The sequence below is a fragment of the Borostomias antarcticus genome, assembly GCF_949987555.1.
Source record: "Borostomias antarcticus genome assembly, chromosome: 2".
NCBI lineage: Eukaryota > Metazoa > Chordata > Actinopteri > Stomiiformes > Stomiidae > Borostomias > Borostomias antarcticus.
Window position 1 is genome coordinate 11,441,060 of NC_140235.1, and position 22,642 is coordinate 11,463,701.

Here is a 22,642-nt window from a genome sequence, read left to right on the forward strand (position 1 = left end):
TGACTCACCGAGATCACTTTGGTGTAGTTCGGAGGCATATAGAAGAAATGTAAAATCCAGCGCGAGCCAGTATATCCATGTAATGGCGGTGGTCGGGGCACTTAGAATGCTTCAATGTTTCAAAAAATCTATTTTCTGCCGCGAAACGGTTTTCATCAATCTGTCTTGATGAATCGCTAGTTGTGCTTAGATAGAGCATAGGCCTGTTGTGGTATTTCACATGCCTCTGTAATATGATCTTTAGAAACGTCTTTAGACACGAACTAATGCGCACAGCGCGCGATCGTTGCTCCAGCACGATGTGCGCATGCGTGCTGGAGCAAGTGAGGAAGCTATTTCGTTTCGAAAGACGTTTCTAAAGATCATGGCATGTGAAAACCACAACAGGCCTATGCTCTATGTAAGCACAACTAGCGATTCATCAAGACAGATTGATGAAAACAACCGTTTCGCGGCAGGAAATAGATTTTTTGAAACTGCATTCTAAGTGCCCCGACCACCGCCATTATATGGATATACTGGCTCGCGCTGGATTTTAAATTTCTTCTACATGCCTCCGAACTACACCAAAGTGATCTCGGTGAGTCAAACGTCTTATAATATGTCGTAAATAAGGTCCAGGTTGTCAAAAACTAGCATTGTCCTTTAAAGGTATAATATGTAATATGTGGATTATTTCCCCCATCTAGTGTCTAAAGATAAGAACTGCAACAACATAAAGTATTGGTTGCCAAAATGCCAGAGAGTGCACTGTTTCAGTCATTATCACTGTGATAAGATCTTCACTCCGAGAGGAACATAACGTTACACTAATCAGTAATAACAATCAAGTATTTCAGAGTGCCACGTAATAAGTTACTTTAGATGCTGTAGTGTGGAGATAACGTTAGGTCTGGCTATACAGATTCCAAGAAAGATAACGATGGCTAGTTAGCTAGCTTACCGGTCTAGTAGAAAAGTAGCCATGTCACCATGCGACTTTATTCCATGAACTCCGTCCAACGAGCAAAGGCTGGCCTGATATTTATCCGACTTTTGCTCCTTCTTCGGTCACTGAGCATTTGACATTCGTATCGCACGGTTCGCCGGGGCTCAGGCGGAGAAGCAGGACAACGAAACTCAGCCATTTTACCAAACGTTAAGCTGAAAAGAGTGAGCGGAAGTGGACGGAAAAGCTGCCGTTTTATAGTCGCACACACACTTGATGCTAACCAACATCTATAATGCTGCTAATTCATGGAAGTATAATGTTAGCTGGCTACTGCTAATCTCACAGTGGTGAAGCTAGTTCTACATCGTGGAGCTACGCCCCATAGGGGGGCGCTAGCGCTCCTATTGGTCACCCATGTTGGCATGCCAACAACCAATCTGAAGATAAAAATGTACTCCTTATCGTCCTAAACAATCACAGACCCCCCACCTTACTATAAAGGTGGCTACACCCCAGCATTCTCCTCTCCCGTTTTCAGACGAGCTTTCAAGCACCTGAAGACCTTTCTGAAGTAAAGAAATATGAAGAGAATGCATAAGAGCGAGAAGAACGGCGGCGGTGACCTACCTCCGAGGGACTCCTGCGCCGCTGGATCCCCGATAGACGTCCCCGCCCCTCCTCTCCAGGAAGATGCTCCGCGGGTCGAAGACTGCGGCTGTGGTTCCTTGGAGCCGGACGACCGCCACAACTGGTGCGTGCCTGGGGAAGAGCCACGCTGAAGAGGTAATCTCTCCCAACCCGCCATGCTCCCAGTGCGCGCTGCTTCCCTCTGAATTCAGGCGTGCCCGCCTCGACTTCTGGTGCGCACGGAGCACCGTCCCCTGTCCTCTCCCCTCTTGCGAGTCCGAGTCTGCCGACGACGACTCTGGGGATGGTAGTGACTCGGAGGACAGTGGGGAGTTGCCCGCCTCCCAGGGCCCCTCCCCACGCACAGGCTCATCTGTGTCTGTTTCCGAGCCCCCCGCCGGCGGCGAGGGCGGCCCCCCAGACGATGAGCCCCGGGATGCCAGTGGGGCCAAGCCGCTCGTATTCCGGAGGGTGTTCCCCGGTATACTGGAGCGCGCGGCGGTCTCCATAGGCATCCCCCTCCCATCAGAGCCTGAGGCGAAATGCACCAATCTCTGGGGCATTTCATGCTTTGAGCTCTCGACGCGGAGAATCAAGCGGCCCCTCCCTGTCATGGCACATATCGACAGGTTTGTCGAGAGTACCTGAGTGGCGCCTCTCGAGCAGGCTAAGGCCCCGGTTCGCACCTGGACTGACGCCACGCGTGTGTCCGGCTATGAGCGTGACATCTCCAATGGCATCCCGGCGCTCGAGCCCTCCTTTGCCGCCCACTTTGCTCCTGGCATGGCTGTGTGGAGCAATACCAAGAAGCCTCAGCTTCCCGGGGCGCTGTTTCCTCCATCTCCATCCTGGTCACTACCTTGGCATTGGAGTTGAGCAGCGGCGCCTCGCCATCGCCCGAACGGGTTCCCGACCTCCAAGCTGCGGCTGGAGCGGCCATGCAGCTCTGCCAGGCTGCCGCGATCTGCACTGGCCGTGTCATGGCTAACACTGTGGTGCACCATCGCCTGCTGTGGCTGGGCGTCTCCTCTGTGAACGACACAGCTTGCACGGCTCTGCTGAACGCTCCCATCTACCGGTCCGGGCTGTTCGGCTCTGCCGCCGACGAAACCCTGGAACGCCTCTGCAAAGTCGAGGAGCAGTCCAAGCTGGTGGCCAGGCATCTCGGGGTCAGTAGGACCCAGTCTGCTGTCTCCCGTTCCCCCGTGAAAAGGAGGAAGAGGAAGGCGAGGTCCGCCCCTCCGAGGGCTGCCCCCGGTACCCCTCCCGTGAACCAGCGATCTGCCCAGGCTTCCCACGCTCCTTCCACCGCTCGCCAAGGTCCTGCACCGCAGTGGAAGAGGAAGAAGCCCGGCACTACTGCGTGACAATTAACGTCTGATCAGGCTGCCATTGTTCCCTATGGCCCTCCCCTCACGTTAGAGGATGGTTGTGGTCCCTGTATTAGGGGTTTCCACAATAAAGAGCATATTCCTGTGTACACCGGTGGTCACTTGTGTCCTTTCCATGCTCGACAGTCTGATGCTATGGTTAATGTGTCTCTGGGTTCTGGATCTGAGCTGGTTGCGCCTGCCCCTCCGCTCTCTGCCGAAAGAATTAAGTCTGTGGAGGGTAGCGCGGTTCTGCCCCGTTATGTCTCAAGTACGCTACAGGCCAGTTCATCCAGCGCTAGCCTGGCTACTCTTTCTACCCCGGCGGGGATATCAAGGAAAGTTGTCGGGCAGCCTTCCCCCTCCACGGGTCAGCTTTCGGCAGCTAAACTTTCCGTTTCCAAGAGAAATGCTCGCCAGAGAGTTAATCTTATGTCTCGCTTGGTGTGTAATACTGGGAAGGCGTTCTCGGCTACTTCTACAATGAGCGCCGGTATTCATGTACCGCACCATCGTGAACGACTGGGAAATGAAGCCTCTGTGTCTCGTTCGACTAAGCTACTCTCGCACACAGCCCGAGAGACTGTTGATGTCGTTAGGACTGTTAAGCGAACTTCGTTTGAAGTTGAGCGCTCGCTCTGCTTCAAATTTTAATGATCGTACGTCATTGGTTCCCCCTGTTGCGCTGCATTGGTATGGGTCGTCTGCCTCATTTGCATATGGGAGCAAGATTCCCCGACTTTTCGCGGCAAGTTCAAAGGCGTCTGCCTCCACACAGACTGAGTCTATGTCGGCAGCGGCCTCATTTGCATACAATGACTGGGCTCCGCTACTTCAGTTGTCTGCCTCATTTGCATATGAGGACGATGCTCCTTTTCCTTGCATTGTGAGCGATACAAGGGCTACCGCTACACAGGTTGGGTCGGTGGCCTCTTCATGTGCTTACACTGACGCGGCCCCAATGTCTACAAACATGAAAGTTTCTTTTCACAACAGCTCTCGGGCTACTTACGAGCTTACGTCTCCATGCTCAGGAGGACGTTTACACTGTTCTGACATTGATGTCGCCCCCACTTCAAGTAAGTCGGTGTGTGATGACAGTGTCTGCGGTTCGCCTCCCTTTCATATGCGGCCCCCCTTGGACTGCTGCAGCCCCCACGGGTGGGGAGGTGCCAGCGGTGGCGGTCGGGGCCGTTCCAGAATACGATCGCTTTCTGGCGAACGTCCCGCGCACGTCCGCGGGCCCTCTCTCGCGATGCAGAGTGGCGTGGATGCAGTTGCCATGCCTCCCTCGCTGGCTGTTTAGCATCCTGACATCTGGGTATGCGATTCAGTTCATCGCCCACCCGGCGTCCTTCACCGGGGTGGTGGAGACTGTGGTCTCGGGTCCGCGGCAGGAGAGCGCTCTCCAGTCGGAGATAGCGGAGCTCCTATCCAAGGAGGCGATAGCAGTGGTTCCACCGAGCCACTCGGGGGCGGGATTTTACTCTCGTTACTTCCTCGTCCCGAAGCGAACAGGGAGGATGCGTCCCATCCTCGACCTGAGCCTTCTGAACAAATGCGTAGCCAAACGGCATTTTCGTATGCTCACAGTGAGGCACCTGTTGGACTCCGTTCTCCAGGGAGACTTCTTCACAAGCATAGATCTAAAGGACGCGTACTTTCATGTTCCCATCAGAGAGGGTCACAGAAAGTTTCTGCGTTTTGCCATCCAGGGTGTGGCTTACCAGTACACCAGGCTCCCGTTCGGTTATGCGCTGGCTCCTCTGGTGTTTTCCAAATGCCTAGAAACGGCGATTCTACCTCTGAGGCGCGAGGGCATCAGAGTGCCCGCCTACCTGGACGACCTTCTGATCCTCGCCTCGTCAGCCGCGCAGGCCAGGACGCACACCTCCCAGCTTGTGACTCATCTAACAGGCTTGGGATTCACCATCAACTGGGAAAAGAGCGCGCTGCGCCCATCTCAGTCTGTCATTTATCTGGGTCTCAACTTGGACTCTGTCTCGATGCGTGCATCCCTGGCGGCTCCGAGGCGCGATGCTCTGGCCCAGGCACTCACTATCTGCCGGCCATGGAGGGTGGCCACGGCTCTGACGGTGATGCGTTTGCTGGGCTTAATGTCATCGGCCCACGCGGTGGTTCCACTGGGCCTCCTGCACATGCGTGGCTTACAACGTTGGTTTGCACGTCTTCGTCTGAATGTCATCAGGGACAAATTCAAGATGGTGACATTGCCCGGGTCCCTGGCTGCGGACCTGGCTTTCTGGAGGAACCCGCGCGTCATCGCGCGTGGTGTCCCTCTAGGCAGGGTGTCATTCTGCATACCGATTTTCACAGACGCGTCCCTCTCTGGCTGGGGAGGGACGTGCCTGTCCCAAGCTGTGGGGGGCCGTTGGCCTCCTGGCGAGAACAGGCACATCAATCTCCTGGAGCTGGAGACTGTGTTGCTGGTTCTTCAGCACTTTGCACCTGCGCTGGGGTGCCCTGTGCTAGTGTGCTCAGACAACCGTGCCACGGTAGCTTACATCAACCGTCAGGGTGGCGTCCGCTCAGTGGCTCTTCACCGCACTGCGGTGAGGTTGTGGCTGTGGGCGAGCTCCAATCTGAGCTCCCTCCAGGCTCAGCACATTCCGGGCCACTTGAATGTCGGCGCCGACCTCATGTCGAGAGGCGGGCCACGCCACGACGAGTGGAGGCTGCATCCTCAGATTGTGTCACATCTTTGGGCGCGATTCAGTCGTTGGTTCTCTCTGAGTCGGACGGACAGCCCCCCGCTGGGAGTGGACGCCTTTGCGCACACCCCTTGGCCGGAGGTCCTGCTCTATGCCTTCCCCCCAGTGGCGATCATTCCTATGCTGTTGACGAGTTACGGTCCGAACGTCGGACAGTGATCCTAGTTGCGCCTGACCGATCTCAGATGGATGTCTATCAAAACGGCATTGCTCCTCGCATTATCCTCGGGTAAGCGAGTGAGTGATCTGTGTGCGCTGTCGACGCAGCAGGGCTGCCTCACCATCGCTGGGGACGGCAGTAAGGCCGTTCTGAGGCCTAACCCGGTTTTCCTGCCCAAGGTGGTTAGGCACTCTTATAGTGCTAGGCCTCTGGAGCTACACGCCTTTTCTCCTCCTCCGCACTGCTCGGTGGAGGGCGTGCGGGTGCATCTCTTGTGCCCGGTCCGTGCGCACTCTGTTTACATTAGACGCACGGCCTCGTTCAGGACCACGCCTCAGCTGCTCGTATGCTACGGTGCGGGCAAGCTGGGCTCCCCCCTTTCCAAGCAGCGCCTCTCTCGCTGGCTTTGTGAGGGAATCTGCTGCGTATACCGCGGCAGGCCGCCCTTTGCCTGGCCGGGTGCGCGCGCACTGCACTAGTTGCGCTCTTTCAGGGGGTGTGTGTGGAGGATATCTGTGCTGCGGCGTCCTGGGCGTCCCCGTCGCCTTTTATCCGCTACTATCTACTGGATGTGCCATCTGGCTCCCTGGCAGACTCTGTCCTGAGTGTCGCTGCTGGGCCCACGCGCTGAGATGGCGTGGCTGTGTTGGTCGGGACTGTGCTTATGGTAACTTCCAGACTAATTTTACTTGCATGTTTTATGCAGCTTGACCATTGTTCCGCCCCCTGTGCGGGGTGCGCGGCCTTTGGTTTTTAGCACCTGGTGGACACCAGGGGACCCTTGCGTTCCGTTTGCGGTCCTTTGCCTCGTCCGCCCGTCTTATTGCCTGACCGGCCCTCCGTTGGGGTTCGGGTGGAGGGAGTTGCACTTTACTACTATGTGGTGCTTGTGTACTCCCTTGCCTCCAGTGGGTTGATGTTTTTATGTCGGCTGGGCCCGCGTACATTGTGGGCATCGCTGGAGCTCCGCCTGTCACCAATAGGAGCGCTAGCGCCCCCCTATGGGGCGTAGCTCCACGATGTAGAATGAAGGTTACGTATTGTAACCCCAGTTCTACGAGTGGAGCGGAGCCCCATAGGGTTTTTTCCGGGCCCTGCCTCTAGCTTTCTAGCTCGTCTGACTTAGTGTGGGAGAGCAGATTGCTGGGTACCTTTATAGTAAGGTGGGGGGTCTGTGATTGGTTAGGACGATAAGGAGTAAATTTTTATCTTCAGATTGGTTGTTGGCATGCCAACATGGGTTACCAATAGGAGCGCTAGCGCCCCCCTATGGGGCTCCGTTCTACCCGTAGAACTGGGGTTACAAAACGTAACCTTCGAATAGTAGGCTACCTGGCAACCCAGCGCGCAGTAGCAACTCTGTAATACTATTGGCTGGTATGATATCAACAGTCAGAGTGTCATTGTCAGGCCGTAAAAATTTCATAATGTAATAATTTCAGACAAAATATAATTTTTTTATGGAAAAGCAATACAGCCTTCTGCAGCCTTCACAAAGCCCTATGGATGCATTATTTTTTTTAATTTTTAATTTATTTTAATCCACATATTACATATTATAGCCTACCTTTAAGGACTTGGGATCAAGTGAGCCTATTGCGAAGAGATGCCTCTTGCAAAGTTTTTGTTAGCAATTTTTTTTTACTAGATGGCAAATCTTTGGTTTCTAGAAAGAGCATTAAGAAAAGGAGTAGCCTATTCAGAGACTGAAACGGCCCACTAGATTTACAATGATCAAGAATTAGTGGAGCGACAGATTTCCTAGGGAATTCATCCTGACGCTGGCTGGAAAACTTTAGTGCTAGCAAACCGTACTGCACTGTAACGGAGAGAAACCATAGCGTTCCCGCGCTTTTACAAGTGTGTGTAGCTCTACGTTGTTTTACTGCTACAGGGAGTTTCCTAAACTGTGCGTGATGCTGTTGGCCTTCACAAACCACAGCATAAGTATCACGTATTGTCTAGTCTCCGGTGAGCTAATTAAGATGCTCCCTCTATTCCCACACAGCTGCTCTGAACAAGATCAAAGTGGACTTCCATGCCATTGCAGGTTTTACAAATGTAGTAGGAGCAATAGATGGCACACATCTAAGGCCGCAGGCTTCGTCTGATACCACAGCATGTTCAGGTAATATGCAATGCTCTCTGGCCAGGATCAACACACGACTCCAGTACCCTGCAGCTTTCCAACATGGGAGAGGCATTTGAGCAGGGGCTTGGTGGCATTCTCTTGGGTGGCTCAGGCTATCCACTGAAACCATGGCTCCTTATACCTGAATCCAACCAACCGCGGTCAGCAGAGGTAACCACGCTCAGTGCAAAACACGGAATACAGTTGAGCACACCTTTGGACTGATGAAGAGAGGTTCCATTGCCTCCATGGTGAGCTTTGGATGCCACCAGCAAGGGTCTGCAAAATAATCTGTGATTGTGTGGCCCTCCAACTTCACCAGGTAGGTCCATTAGCCTAATAGTAGGCTAATCATATCAGAAAGGTATCGGTGCTGTCATTTTAATCCACTGGTTTAGTGAAGCCCTTCCTGATCCTGATGAGCCTGCATATACCTCCATGGCGGGAGGAGGCAGGGCCAATAGGCAGGAAAATTAGCCCAGAGATGGAGTGAGGAGCCGGTCGCTATGTCCGTCAGGCGCTAGACATAATCTTTTCTGCATGATAGCCACAGGCTACAGCTTCAATCATTATAACAAAATATATTTACAACTTGCAAGTACCTAAAGTATGACTGTACATAGCTTGCAATAGTCTATAGTTTGAGCAATAAATCCCAATCTGTATAGGCTATGAACATGATACTTTAATAATCCCCAATGGGGAAATTCCCTTGCAGCACATGAACAACATCCACGCAACTGTAAAACCATATAAGGCATAAGGGCATTAAAAGGCACAATTAACTATCACTAGCAAAAGTGCGGTAGAATAACAATAAAACCACAAGCAGTATCAACCAATAATTATAAACCATCCACAGGCTACAGCTTCAGTCATTACAAATAATTATTGTTCAATCAACTACACAAACCTAACGTTGGCCTAGCCTACTCTGAAATGTTCACATGACGAGTGCTAGGCCTATAGGCTATCATATCATTGCAAGAAAATGGACTGCAAACACATTGATAGACATATTATGTGATTATTTAGGTGGTTTAAGGTAAGTGACATGCTGAAATTAACGTCACATGTAGAAAACAGCTCTCTGTATATTTCAGTGTTAGTATAGGCTACATATTTAGACTGCATGTATATATTTCTTGTAATTTTATATATATATAATTTTGTCCAAGGGGGATTATTAAAGTATATCTATCTATCTATCTATCTATCTATCTATCTATCTATCTATCTATCTATCTATCTATCTATCTAATCAATCATACTTCTCCAATAAACAGAGGTTTTCAGAAGCAGAAAACGCCTTTGATCTTTCGCTGCCAGTAGACGTAGCTGTTTCGTCCGCCATTGTTTTTCTGTCAGTAGTGAATGCATTGCGTGACAGGCACTGTAGTCACTCATATGTGAGCTTTCAACAGGTACATTTATGTGTCTATCAAGAAGTATTACCAGGATCCTCACTCTTAAGCACCTATTGCATAGTTTGCTAAATTCGTTTACACGTTTGCCTTTAGCACTAGATTATGCTCTTAGTCACTTGTTTAGAAAGGAGATGCACTTCTGAGTTCTGGTGAGTAGTAGTACACTGACTTCCTACGCTAAATGCAATTATTTTAAGTTGCTTTGGATGAAAGTGTCTGCTAAATGTCTTTTCTTGAAGGATTTACACCCAGGATATAAACCCTGTTTTTGATAGAGTTTGATATAAAGCACTGTGCTACATTTGCTTGTATGATCATGTGCTATATAAATAAAATTGACGTAGACTTTACAACCCTGTGATATTGTGTGTTACCACTAGAAGGCGCCTGTCCTCAGACTTGGTACTGTGCCTCCAGTTAAAAGGGATGATGGGTAACATGAAAATGACTGGAAACTGTTGCTAGCCCTGAAACTAAGGATCCAAATTAATCTGTCATAAAACATTTATAGATGTACTTGGATGTAACATTTGGATGTACAGTAGCATTTTATCGATGTACTTGGATGTCTATGTGACATAATTTCCGAACACAACAACTTGGTGATCCTGCGTTCTCTGCCTCTGAGTGATAATAACAGACTTGTTGGAGGGAAAGTTGCCCTGTCATGAGGATGTCTGCCCTGGGTCACTCAGAAGAGGGGAGGGGCTCCGGAAACCCATGGCTGCACCAGGCCGTCCAACTCTGTGCTAAAGTGAACACCAGCCATGTTGTGGCAGCTGTTATGTTATTGCAGCCGGCCTGGCGATGGAGGCGCCGGGGTTGTGGGAATCAGTGGGTCAGAGAACTGGTCCTCCTGGGTGCTTTAGGGAACATTCTTTAAAAATGGGGTTTCTAAAATTCAGGTTTACTGAACCTCTTACTGTGCTCCAAGATCACACGTGGGCCACCCCATGATTTTTTGCGTTCCTTCTGTTTGGCAGACCCTGTCGTTCTTTGTTCTTAAAGGGTGTGTCTAACAACAGAATTTGCATTCATGCAGGATTATGTGTAACTGTACACAGCAGAAAGCTTCTAAAACAATCTCCCTGTTGATGGATTAGGGTTAGGATTAACTTCCTGTTTTGATTGTCTCTGCTTCACAGAGGACTTCAGCCTTTCCCTACATCTGATCAACCTGGATTTTATTTACTTTTCAATCTCATAGACTGTTTTCTAAACTCGGGTTTAAGGGTAATGTGTGATTTGGTTTTTGTTTGTCAGGGTGAGCTTTTTATTTGGCAAACTCGGATCAGGTTGGGGAAATTGAGCCCTAGCTTGGTGCTTTAAGCACTACAGGAAATGTTTTGCCATGGTGTGTGGTGAGGCCACCCAAAATGCCACCCTTTAGCAGATGTTGTCCTCTTGTGCCTCCGGGAGTTCTTATACAGGCAGGAACAGCTGTGGGGAAGTGCCTGGCAGGGTGTGTTGGTCTGGGCATAGGCCCGCAGCCCTCAGCCCTCAGCATTGGTGAACTGCTGGATCGGATTAAATGTTTGGTAGAGGGAAAATTGAAAAAAATATGACATGAAGTCTGCTGTGGAATGTCCCTAATTTGGAGCATGCACCAGCAAATATGCCTTTCGTGTTTGCTTTAGATCCAGATGTTGTGCTCGTGTGGCATGAAGATGAGAAAACAAACAAAAACTGACCCTGCTGGCAACAATTACATCACTCAAAATTGTATGAATTGGTAAAAGCATAAGGTATTTCCCATCATTGTTCAAATAGTAAGTCTGCTGTGCCTCCAAATCAAGCCTAATGTCATATTGCACAATGCACAGCACGATGTCATTCTGAACATTTCAGTGGAACAGTATGAAGATTGGTTTATACTGTCGATGCAGTTTGGCTTATGCCTCGGCTCATAAACAGTGTCCACAATCTTTATTGTCACTCCATCTCAGATGATTACAGCCAGAGCTATTGCAGGCAAAGGTCAGTCTTGTGTCACCGTGATCTCCGCAAGATGTCTTAATCACAAGCCACAACAGAGATTACATCAGACTACAGTTAAAGGCTCAGTCTGTGTTCCTCTGCGCCAAGGGGACCTACTGAGTGGGATTGAGGAGGAAGCGAGGAATCAAGGAAAATAAGCAGACGGGACCTAATCACAATCCATTTATTACCACACAGTTTTTCAATGTACTAGAAATGTGCGTTCGGTCGTGGTGCATAACATTGAGACAACATTGGACAGGGTGCAGGGACAAGACAGGACAGTGCAAAGAGCGAGTCCAAAATGCTAGTGCAACAAAAGGAAAAGTTAAGAAAAAAGAACAATATACAAAAAGTAGTGCAGTCGGTGTATATACAGTGAATATGCAGAGTGTAATGTGAAAGTGAGTGTGTGTATATGTGTGTGTGGCGTGATGTGTGAGTGTGGTGCGTCGTATACAGTACATTCAGGTCATGTGCAAGTGTCTATCCACAGTCTCTCAACCGTGGTGGAGTTTGAGGTGGTCCGGAGGGGGTCAGAGGGGGACACAAGCCTTGTTGATGTTGACGGCTGATGGCCGTAGAGAAGAAACTGCCTCTGTGACGTGCAGACGTGGTCCTGATGGACTGCAGCCTCCTGCCTGAGGGTAGAGGCACGAATAGATTATGGCCGGGGTGGGAGGGGTCAGCCGTAATGCTCCCGTACTATGCTACCATATTCTGACAAGTTACAAGGAGGAGAGGCAGGATGTTTGGGTTTTTGAGGAGACCACATCGTTATGCTTCTGAGCCTCTCTGTGTGCAATTGCCACTTCCCTCTCTGACACTTAGTTTCCATCTGGCATCACTGGGCTGGAAGACATGGATCAGCTCAGACATGGATCAGCTCACATAGATCAGCTCACATGTGGATCAGCTCAGACATGGATCAGCTCAGACATGGATCAGCTCAGACATGGATCAGCTCAGACATGGATCAGCTCAGACATGGATAAGCTCAGACATGGATCAGCTCAAACGTGGATCAGCTCAGACATGGATCAGCTCACATGGATCAGCTCAGACATGGATCAGCTCACATAGATCAGCTCAGACATGGATCAGCTCAGACATGGATCAGCTCACATGGATCAGCTCAGACATGGATCAGCTCACATGGATCAGCTCACACGTGGATCAGCTCAGACATGGATCAGCTCAGACATGGATCAGCTCAGACATGGATCAGCTCACATGGATCAGCTCAGACATGGATCAGCTCAGACGTGGATCAGCTCAGACATGGATCAGCTCAGACATGGATCAGCTCAGACATGGATCAGCTCAGACATGGACAAATCAGAAAAACCAGGGCAACAGTCCCTCTGCTGTAGGCTGTGAGAGAATCATCACTTCCTCCAAAGATAGACAAACATTAAAGGATTTCCCCCCCAATAGATCTTAAATCTACAAATATCTTCAGTGGAGGTGAATGAATGGACTCATCTATGAATGAAGAATGAAATGTGTTTCATGGTATGGCATTTTTCATCACTCCTCTGACTGCCATGCGGTGGTGATTGGCATGGATTTGGAGAGGGAGCCATACAGTAAGCTACCTTCCATTCTGTCCTCTGGCAGTCTTCATCTCACATATCACAGTACATCTCGTCTCATCTGGTGTTGAAAAGGGAAGGGAAGGTCCGGAATCTGTAATCAAGGCTTGATTCATGAGTGTCTATAAACATATCAACAATGTCAATATTGTTTTGAAATCTTACATTGGTATTTCTGGATGGGAACAGACAAAGGCCATTAAAAAGTCAGGTTAAATTAGCAAATTTAAGAGGAGCCTTTTTGTTGAATGGAATACATAATAACTGTTTTGCAAGCAAGGCCACAACCCATACATTTCCCTGAAACATTCAACAGCGGAGGGATGAACCATGGATCATTCATGCAGCGGTTTGCATTTGATGGAAAAACAATGAAGGGTTTGTTGCATCTGACTTTGAAAAAAAGGCCCATTTCCAGCAGGTGGTCCCCATATTTACCCACAAATGCCCACAGTAACACACAGTGATCCACAGACTAACTCACAACATTCTTTCTACACCCTTGTTACTCACATTTGTCTGGTGCTGATTCATGATTTTACTGCTGGTGACAAAGAAATCATCTAGTTTCCTTCAGTCTTCTTGGTTGCAGTGAGACTGCTGAAGTACAGTAAGTCTGCTTGCCCATTTCCTTTCAGCCCTGTCTATATACTGTACAATAGTAGTATCTTATCAGTGCTAATCAGTTCCTCATAACAGTCCTAGGTACTCAGCTAGACATTTAAAGGTTCCATCCGTATTCTATAGGTATCATCCTCATTTACTTATCCCATCCGATCATGGATGACTATGTCTGTTTCCATGATGTAGGCAGTGCAATGAAATAATGCACTGCTAGTATCACTTAGATGTTGATTCACTTGGACACATTCACATGGAGAGCCTCTATGTTGTGAATATGTAAAAGAGCCCGTAGTCAGACTGAGACAGAGAAAAATGCTCTCAGGTTTCATCAGACCACAGCCGCTGTTTGGCTAATTCACCTCTTTCTCTCTCTCTGTTTTGGGGAGGAGTCTAGCTAGGCTTAAATAGTAGTTGGACATAACTCTGTGACCAGAGTGTGTTTTTGACCCTACTGACTGTGCCTGACAGCGTGGGACCCATGATGCACTGCTGGGGCCCCCTTGTCCACATTCTCAGCGGAGGGCTGATCCTGGGGGGGGTGAACCACTTGCTCCAGGTCGGCAGGTCCAAGTGCCCCTACGGCCGCTACGTGGTTCACTCCAGCACATCCAGGATGGTGCCTGCCAAGGTGGCCTGGCTCCTCCAGGAGCTGCCGGCTCTACTGGTCCCCCTGCTGCTCCTGCTGCTCAGCACACACCAGCCCTCCAGCATGGGGACACGTCTGCTCCTGGGGACCTTCTGTCTGCACTACTTCCAAAGGTAACAGCAGCACCGGGCAGAGCATGATGGGAGAGAGCCCAGTATCGACCTGCTTGGTACATCTGTGATGGGAACTGTGTAAAGATATGTGTTGTGATTAGATAATTTGGTATGCATGGGTTAAGTGAGACTGTAGGCTTTAGTTCCAAACAGCCAGTCAAGGTTGGCTTGACCAATGCTGAATACATTACATTACAGTCATTTAGCTGATGCCTTTATCCAAAGCGACTTACAATAAATGCATTTAACATAGGAAAAGTCAGTGTACTACTACTCACCAGAACTCACTAGTGCATTTCCTTTCTAAAACAAGTGACTAAGAGCATAAGCCAGTGCTCAAGGCAAAGTGCAAGACTAGCAAACTAAAAATACAAAGGTTGATCACACTTAATAATGGCTCATGTTTTGTTATGAACATGTAGAAGGCTATAGCAAGAAGACTGACAAAAAGCCTACTGTTTATCATGAAATGAAACTACACTGTAATTCTGGTGTCTCAAGAAGATGTTGAATCATAACATGACAAACTGACTAATCATTCATTGTTAAATAAAAAAAAAAAAAAAAAAAAAAGCAAATGCCTCTTTTCAGCTCATCTGAACGTGAGACCGTCTTTGATTTCAACCAGATATTCAGATGGAAACTTTGAAAAGAGCTTTGAATAGAAAGAGCAAGCCTCCTTGCTCCCTGCTGTGATAATCCCACATCTAGAAACCCCCTCAGGAATGCACTAGTGACCTACCACTCTAGTCTACATGTCATAAAATAAAACCTACTCTAATACGATGACATTTTCTTTCATAGACCTACTGTAAGTGCAAGGTAATGTGTCCCTCTTTTGTTTTTCAACCACGGATAGGACATTCGTGTATTCCCTGCTGACCAGGGGGCAGCCCTACCCCTTGCGTTTTATGCTGGAAGCTGGCCTGTTCTGCTCAGTCAATGGATTCCTGCAGGGACACTACCTGCTACACTGCGCCCAGTATGACGATGCCTGGGCAACTGATTACCGCTTTGTGATTGGTGAGAAACATAGATGCACCACCATAGTCACCATGAGCCTTTTAACACTCGAGATGATTCATTTGGTTAACTGTGAAAAGTTACCTTATTCATGGGCATCAATTAATTGCCGTTGTGACATTGGCATATACACATAAAATACAAATATACAAATATTCTAACTTTATAAGCAGGAATTTGTTCCAGGTTTAATAATGTTTATCCTTGGAATGGCCATCAACATCCACAGTGACTATATTCTACGCAACCTGAGAAAACCAGGAGAGGTTGTGTACAAGATTCCTAAAGGTGCAATGAGCAATACACACCAACAAATCTCTAGAATTAGTGACCTCGGACACCTCAAATGATAATGTGTGATTTTGTCTAATATCAGGAGGCCTGTTTGAGTATGTGTCCGGAGCAAATTACTTTGGAGAGATTGTGGAATGGTTGGGCTATGCCATAGCCACCTGGTCCTTGCCAACATTGTCCTTTGCCTTGTTCAGCACATGCTTCATTGGGCCAAGGGCGTACCATCATCACAGGTGGGTGACAGGCGCTGTTCAAACAGTGAGCTATTTTTGCTAAGCCAGGCTGACCTTTCAATGCAAACTTTAATTGTGATCACTACCATTACCCCCCTTGTCACAGGTACTACCATGAGAAATTCAAAGACTATCCCAGGTTACGAAAAGCCCTGGTTCCATTCATTATCTGAAAGAGGAGTCCCAGAATGCATCTTCATGCTGGGCACCAACAGACATCAGCAGTAAACAGACTCTATAAATCTGTCTCATAAGCACTTTAGAGATCATCTCCCCTCTGGATCAGAGCTTTCATTGAAATTCCACTTTTTACTGCACTATAACCACTTCCTAATTATTCTCTCTTCACTGTACTCCTAATCACACTCCAATAATTCATGCTAACAAGTGTTCTGTACAGTATGTACAGAACACTGATTTACTCTTCATTTCTGAATCACTTTCTTAAATACTGCAGTAACACATGATGGGAAGAACAGAATGTTTTCTTTTTACTTATAGTGTTTAAGCCTTTTTTTATTGTGATTCTAATTGTATTTTTACTGTCTGCTTTGACTTGTACAGCTCTCTGGTCAACGTGAGTGGTTTTTAAATGTGCTTTAGAAAGATTTGATTCTGTAATTTCTCTATGTATTTGTAATACACATGAGATTGGCAGGGCACCAGCTGGACCTATGAGCCTATAAGAAGCTGCAACAATAAATATTCACTAACAGAACCCTTTGTCCATGTTGGAAGTACAGTACTGTATACTACAACCACAACAACCCTTTCAAAGGTCAAACTGAATAGTTCACAGCTGCCAGTAACAGAATGTAAACATGGTGCCATTCTTGTGATTTTGAGGATTTGAAAGTCAGAGTAAATGATGCTTACATGCAGCATAGTGTCTTCAGTTAGCATATAAAGGACATGGACTACAAGATGAAAACTAGCCTTCCTGGCTGATTCTGGTATATGTATTTAATGTACACTGTCCCTGCCAAATAAACAAATAAAGTAAACATACAAAGGGAAAATCACAGGCTAAATCTTTGCAGGAAAAAAAACCTCCCATATAAACTATCAGCTGCTAGTTTACATCTTGAATGATGTACCCAACATCCAGCACAAGATTAGCTGTCTCCACGGCAACTTGCAGCGCATTGAGCTTGGCTGTAAAAGAGTCCAAAACGCGTGGCGGAGAGGTGGAGGTTCTGTTCACAGCTGCAGGGGGGAAATCCTGGTATTTTGTGTTGAGCGGAGTCAACTCCAGACCTGACCGCCTCTCCACCAATCCACAGCCACAGGTGCCAAGAGCATCCAGCCACTGTCCTTGGAGGGGGACCGCGTCTCTGGGAACAGCCCAGTGGTGACCGTGGGACAGATCTATGAGACAGTCCCCTCCGTCATGCTCCAGAGCCTGGGCAACAGACTCCAAGGAGCGGCAGAATCCATCCATCCACAGCAGATACTCTGGCTGAGAGCTCCCCAGAGCAGACGCCAGCGCTGATGCTTCTTTAGTGCCCTGTGATGGGAATGAGATGACAAAAAATGCTAATAGAAATGTTGCAATTACTACCGCAGGAGACACGAACTATGACTGCCGGATCCATGTCTCATGGAGGATTTGATGTGTGAGCGGTCTGTGCAGACCTTGTGTCTGAGGTAAGATGCTAAGTGTTAGTGCTTTGCAATAACATTGATACAGCAATACATCGCAATATTTATTTCCAGTGAGCAGGGGATGGAGTTGTATTTTCAGCTGTATTCAAACATTTTCTATAAACTATGTAGTGTCACAATGTATCGCAATATGTATTGTATGGTACCGCAGTGTATCCCCAGCCCTACGAGGTGTGTGCTAGGGTTTGAGGTGTGTGAGCGGTGGCTGCAGACCTTGTGTCTGAGGTAAGAAGCCAGGTGGGTCTCTGTGCATCCTCCACCCAGGAGGGCAGACGGGTCCCTCAGGGTGAGACGCAACACCTGCTCTGCCTTCTGGAACACCACCTGGAACGAGACCAGGCCAATCAGAGCATTATATGGGCTACACTATTTATTCATATCCTATAGCACGTACATAATCCATTTTATGGTATGAAAGTATGAAATTATACTGTATAGAAAGGTACTCATTGTGTAATTAGTGTTAATTTGTTAACTTAGTAATTTGTAAATTTGTAACTTGTATATTTGTAATTTGGAATAGAGTATTAGAGTTTATCTGTATGAAGCATAGTCTTGGAGCCGGCAGCAACATTTCACTGTGACTGTACACTGTACATTACATGTGACAAACACACACACCTACTCACTGCAGCAGCACAGACTTTCCTCAAGGTGTCTGACATCAAGACAAACATTTCACACTTATATTGAACACAGAGAGGAAATTACCTCATGTACTTAGTCAGGTGAGCAGCCTATTGAACAAAATATATACAAGTGCACCATATACCACAATGAAAATACAAACACAGTACAGATTACAAACTCCTTACAGAATAGAAAAGAAAAAAGTAGTATGGCCATACTGTACAACAAAACACTCAAGTCCCCCAAAAAAGACATAGAAAGGGAAGGTGGGTCTCAGGAACGGGGAATAATCTATTTCTTCACGAAGACCGGGGAGAACCATGGCATTGACTCCTGGGTTCTGGTTGATTGAAAATCCAAAAGGTTCACCTCCTCTCCGAGAGCTGGGGACCACTTCTGTTACCATCGCTTTGAGAGAACTAGGGCTGCTGTGGCCACACAATGCCAGGCTCCTGCCCCAAATACACACGCGCTCGGTCGGTGTCATTTGCCTAGCAGTGATGAGGAGGACTTTTCCAATCGCCAGACAAGCAAGTCATCCAATTTTTTAGACATGCCAAACAAAGCAATAGGAGGAAAGCGCAGAGGGGGGCGGGGAGAGGAAGGCAGCCAGCCTATCATCTGCACTCCAGTCGACCAATCCCGACCACGAATGCGCGCCAACTCCAATAATCCGACGCGGTCATGAACCTCTCAGACACACCCCTCTCCAAAGAATGCATCTCAGCTTTGTCTAAAGGTTTGCCATGCTATCCCACTTACAGTGCTAATCAGTTTCAAACTAAAATTGATATATTCAAATTCTATAGGAACTTACACTTGAATGTGTGGTATAAGCAAAATCCCTATAACACTGTTGAAAGGTCAGCATCCAATAAGCAGAGTGCAACCCCCAGACATGTGTTTAAACCTAAGTCTACATTTCATCCATGATGTGGACAACAATAGGAACAAAGTACACAGATGCAATCTCACCAAAAAAGAAAATGATGCCGTCGTCTAATAATGACAATTTGATTGTTGGCAGTGCTGATAAATGAGGTGCAGTTGTGGTGGTATGAGAGAGAGACAAGTATGACCTGGAGACCTACAGACATACCCATAACACAGAATACTACTCGCCATTGTCCTTACATGTTACCCAAGGTCCACGAGGACACCGTCAACCCCACAGGAAGACCCCTTGTCAGTAACAATGACACCCTCTTAGAGCCCACTTCCAAGTATGCTGACTATCATATCAAGCATTTTGTGTCCAAACTACCCTCCTTTCTTCAAGACACCACCAAAACACTCAATAAGTTGTCTGATCTTACAGAGGTGGGCTCATGGTATATGGTGATCAAGGATGTGGAATCATTATACACCAATATTCTGTCTAAAACACTCTTCAGGTTAGGCCAGAGGAAACAACACCCCCTACTGACTTTCTTGTCCAACTGACGGAGTGGACTTTAAACAATGTTTTCCTCTTTCAGGACAAACTATCGGCAACATAAAGGCACTGCCATGGGAGCAGGTTTTTCCCCCAACTACGCCAACTTGGGACTGTGGGAAGAGAACTTTATACTCGGCTCGGCAAACCCCATTTATGATAAGATTAATGGCAGGTATACTGATGACATTCTTTTGCTGTTTTCTGAGTCAGAAGAGGAACTAAGACTATATAAACTCTCACAGTGACAATCTCAGATTGAGCATTGATTGATGACCCAATGAAGGCCTGTGCTAGCGCAACGCATAGGTGCGTGTTTTTAATTCTTGCGATGCATTAGTCTTAGCCATTCAATAAAGGCTTTTTAACTTTTTCCACAACAAGAGGGCCTTAGTTTTTCAGCTTTTTTGATGAATATCCTCACCTCTTCCCAAAGAGCAGCTTGTTATTGGAGTTTACCTGCATCCAGACAGACGCACTCTTCTCCTCTGTTTTCTACTCAGTTAGATGGGTTTGCATATTACTATAATCATTACATTCTAGTCATTTAGCAGACACAAGTGAATCTCCTTTCTAAACAAGTGACTAGGAGCATAATCTGGCATTAGACATCAATGTTAATGAATGGTGAAGCTACCAGTTGTTGTGGCAGCTTACCTTCAGCTCGCTGAGCATGGTCTCATTCCTGTGACAGAGGACCGCCGTGCAGATGGCTGGCTCCCCAGGAGGAAGCATGTGAAGCATCTCTTTGGGTCCAAACCGTTTAATGCTGAGTCCTTTCACTCGCCCGTAGGCCTCAGGTGGGATTGGGGCATGGAATGTGGCCACAGGTTGAGCACCTATAAGAGATGAGAGTCACAATAATGTAGAAATACAACCCTATCTTTTCTATAAGGCTGAATGGGGTAGGATTCCAAATGGTAGTCCACTTTAGTCCAATTTAGTCCACTGTGTCCTACACGTACCTGTCATTTGAAGGATTGGCTCCATAAGTGCAATTCCCAGTCTCTCTATCACAATTACACCATGGGTCCTCAGGTAATGCTGTAAGATTGGGTGTATAACCTTCTGACAGGCAAACAGGTCCACTTCGTCTTTCACTGCCTGCTCTCCAAGGCTCAGTAGCTGGTCCAGGGTGTCTGACTCTGGGTCAGCCCCTCGGTGCACTTCAAGTGTCCCCTCGCCAAGCTCAAACAGGTCCCCAGAAAGAGATGAGTTAAACACCACTAGTCGCAGCCCACAAGGCCGCAGTTTCCCCGCGTCTGTGAGGGAAGGCATGTCTGGTGCATCCACCAGCAACCCCGGATACACTGCCGAGTCAATTGGAGACTGTCCCTCGATGGAGACAATTTCTGTCCTGCCAAGAGAGACCCTGCCTGGGGAGTCACATGGGACAGTCAGTAAGAAGGCCCGTACAGACAGTGTGGCAATATGACCTGCTTCCACCCCAGTCAGCATACAAGCTGGTTTGCTGAAGATTACACTCTGTGCTAAAGTGACCAGGCTTTCGCTGTTGCTGAAGTCGATTTTCACTTTACAACGGCAATCTTCTTGATAAAGGTAACTGGTGCATATCCCCAGTAACTGTCTGTAGACTTTGATTGCAACGCTTACCCTGAGGCCAGATCGCGTCGCTTGGTCAATGAGGGCAAAGCAAAGGATGGCAGTGTACAAACCACAGTCACTAAAACGAGAGACATGGTTGAGAATGGAGGCTGTGATGAGTTTGAGCAAGGGTTCTGATGATGTTACAGCTTGAAGAATCACAGACGATGTGGAGGTTGTCAGGACGTGTCCCCCAACGTTGTTGTGGATTTGCTTCAGTCTGCCATTGGGTCCGAAACACGACGTGAGGATCTGCCTCATAAGGTTAATCTTGCGACGAACTTCATTGTTGCTCAATGGACTGTCCGTGCAAACAGATGGTGATTTTCTGGCGAGTCGAGACATGGCTAGCAATATTAAGTGTCAGTGCGTAACATAACATTATCTAGCTAACGTTTAGCTAGCACCGCGTCGCGTTATATTCAAGAATTTAGCTTAAGTCACAAGAAGTTGTTGCGAAGTCTATTATTTCACCGTTTAATATATTTCATTACATTAGAATCGTGAAACAAACCAGTTTACGTGCAAGTACAGTGTTGTCAGCTGTAGGACTTAGCTATAGCTATCCTACAAATGCCTGACCTAAATACAACAGTGTCATGCAGATTTCCGAGAAACTATTATATTATGCTTAGCTAAAAGTCGCTGATGAGATCTATAGACGAGAAAAACTTAGTTATGTGTAATTGTAGCTGAAATTGCATTATCGTGTTATTTAAAAAATGTGTAATGCGGGCATTATCTTGGTATTCAGCGGTTTCCATGGCAGCTGTGGCAGCGTTAGGGTCCTATATGTCATTTCAAAACATTAGGCGCAAATCGGTGGGTGGCTAGCTGGTTAGCTAAAGTATCTAGTAGAGAGAGTAACTTAATTCATTGCAAATGTAGCTTTCTAAGCAGAAATGTAATCTTAATATCGAAATAGCTAACGTTCAACAACTCTTCTAAATTCAAGGTTGATTACTGCAACAAAACGATCAGTTGTAACGTTGTGGCTAAAGTTAGCTAGCACAAAGTTAGACGGCTAGCTAAGCTAACTAGCTGCGTCAGAAGCTAGGTGGTCAGTTTGGAGTTTGTGGAGGGGTTAACGTTATGTGTCACAGACAGATTCATTTAGATTTCAGGTTTTTGCCCAATGAAGTCAAGATACTGCTGCGTCACTGTTGAGCCTTGTGTGTTGTTTTTCAGATGACATACTACTACTTACTGTATAACGTTAACGTCACCTTGACCTTGTCAGAATGGCTCCTCACAAGTTTGTTGTTAAGGTGAGTGATTATAAAACACTTGTTATCATGGCCCTGGTCCTGACCTCGTTTTGCAGCGGTCGTGACTAGTAAGTACAGTAGCCTAATTGATCACCTGACCTGAATGTGTATTCCATATATAATAACACAGATGATTGATGGAAAGAGTGGGGTCTC

The 22,642-nt window shown here is 47.4% G+C and overlaps 2 protein-coding genes across 2 annotated transcripts; one reads left to right on the forward strand and one right to left on the reverse strand.

Annotated features, from left to right (window-relative positions):
• Window positions 1-14,052: 14,052 nt before the first annotated feature.
• Window positions 14,053-16,056, forward strand: srd5a2b (steroid-5-alpha-reductase, alpha polypeptide 2b; the record flags this gene model as incomplete). The annotated part of the gene is made up of 5 exons (XM_084453299.1): window positions 14,053-14,333; window positions 15,193-15,356; window positions 15,543-15,644; window positions 15,733-15,883; window positions 15,990-16,056. 5 exons carry the CDS (start codon window positions 14,053-14,055, stop codon window positions 16,054-16,056), a joined length of 765 nt encoding a protein of 254 aa, XP_084309425.1.
• Window positions 16,057-16,955: 899 nt separating this feature from the next.
• Window positions 16,956-21,563, reverse strand: mkks (MKKS centrosomal shuttling protein; the record flags this gene model as incomplete). The annotated part of the gene is made up of 4 exons (XM_084451043.1): window positions 16,956-17,390; window positions 17,762-17,872; window positions 20,271-20,452; window positions 20,579-21,563. 4 exons carry the CDS (start codon window positions 21,561-21,563, stop codon window positions 16,956-16,958), a joined length of 1,713 nt encoding a protein of 570 aa, XP_084307169.1.
• Between the last annotated feature and the right edge of the window lie 1,079 nt (window positions 21,564-22,642).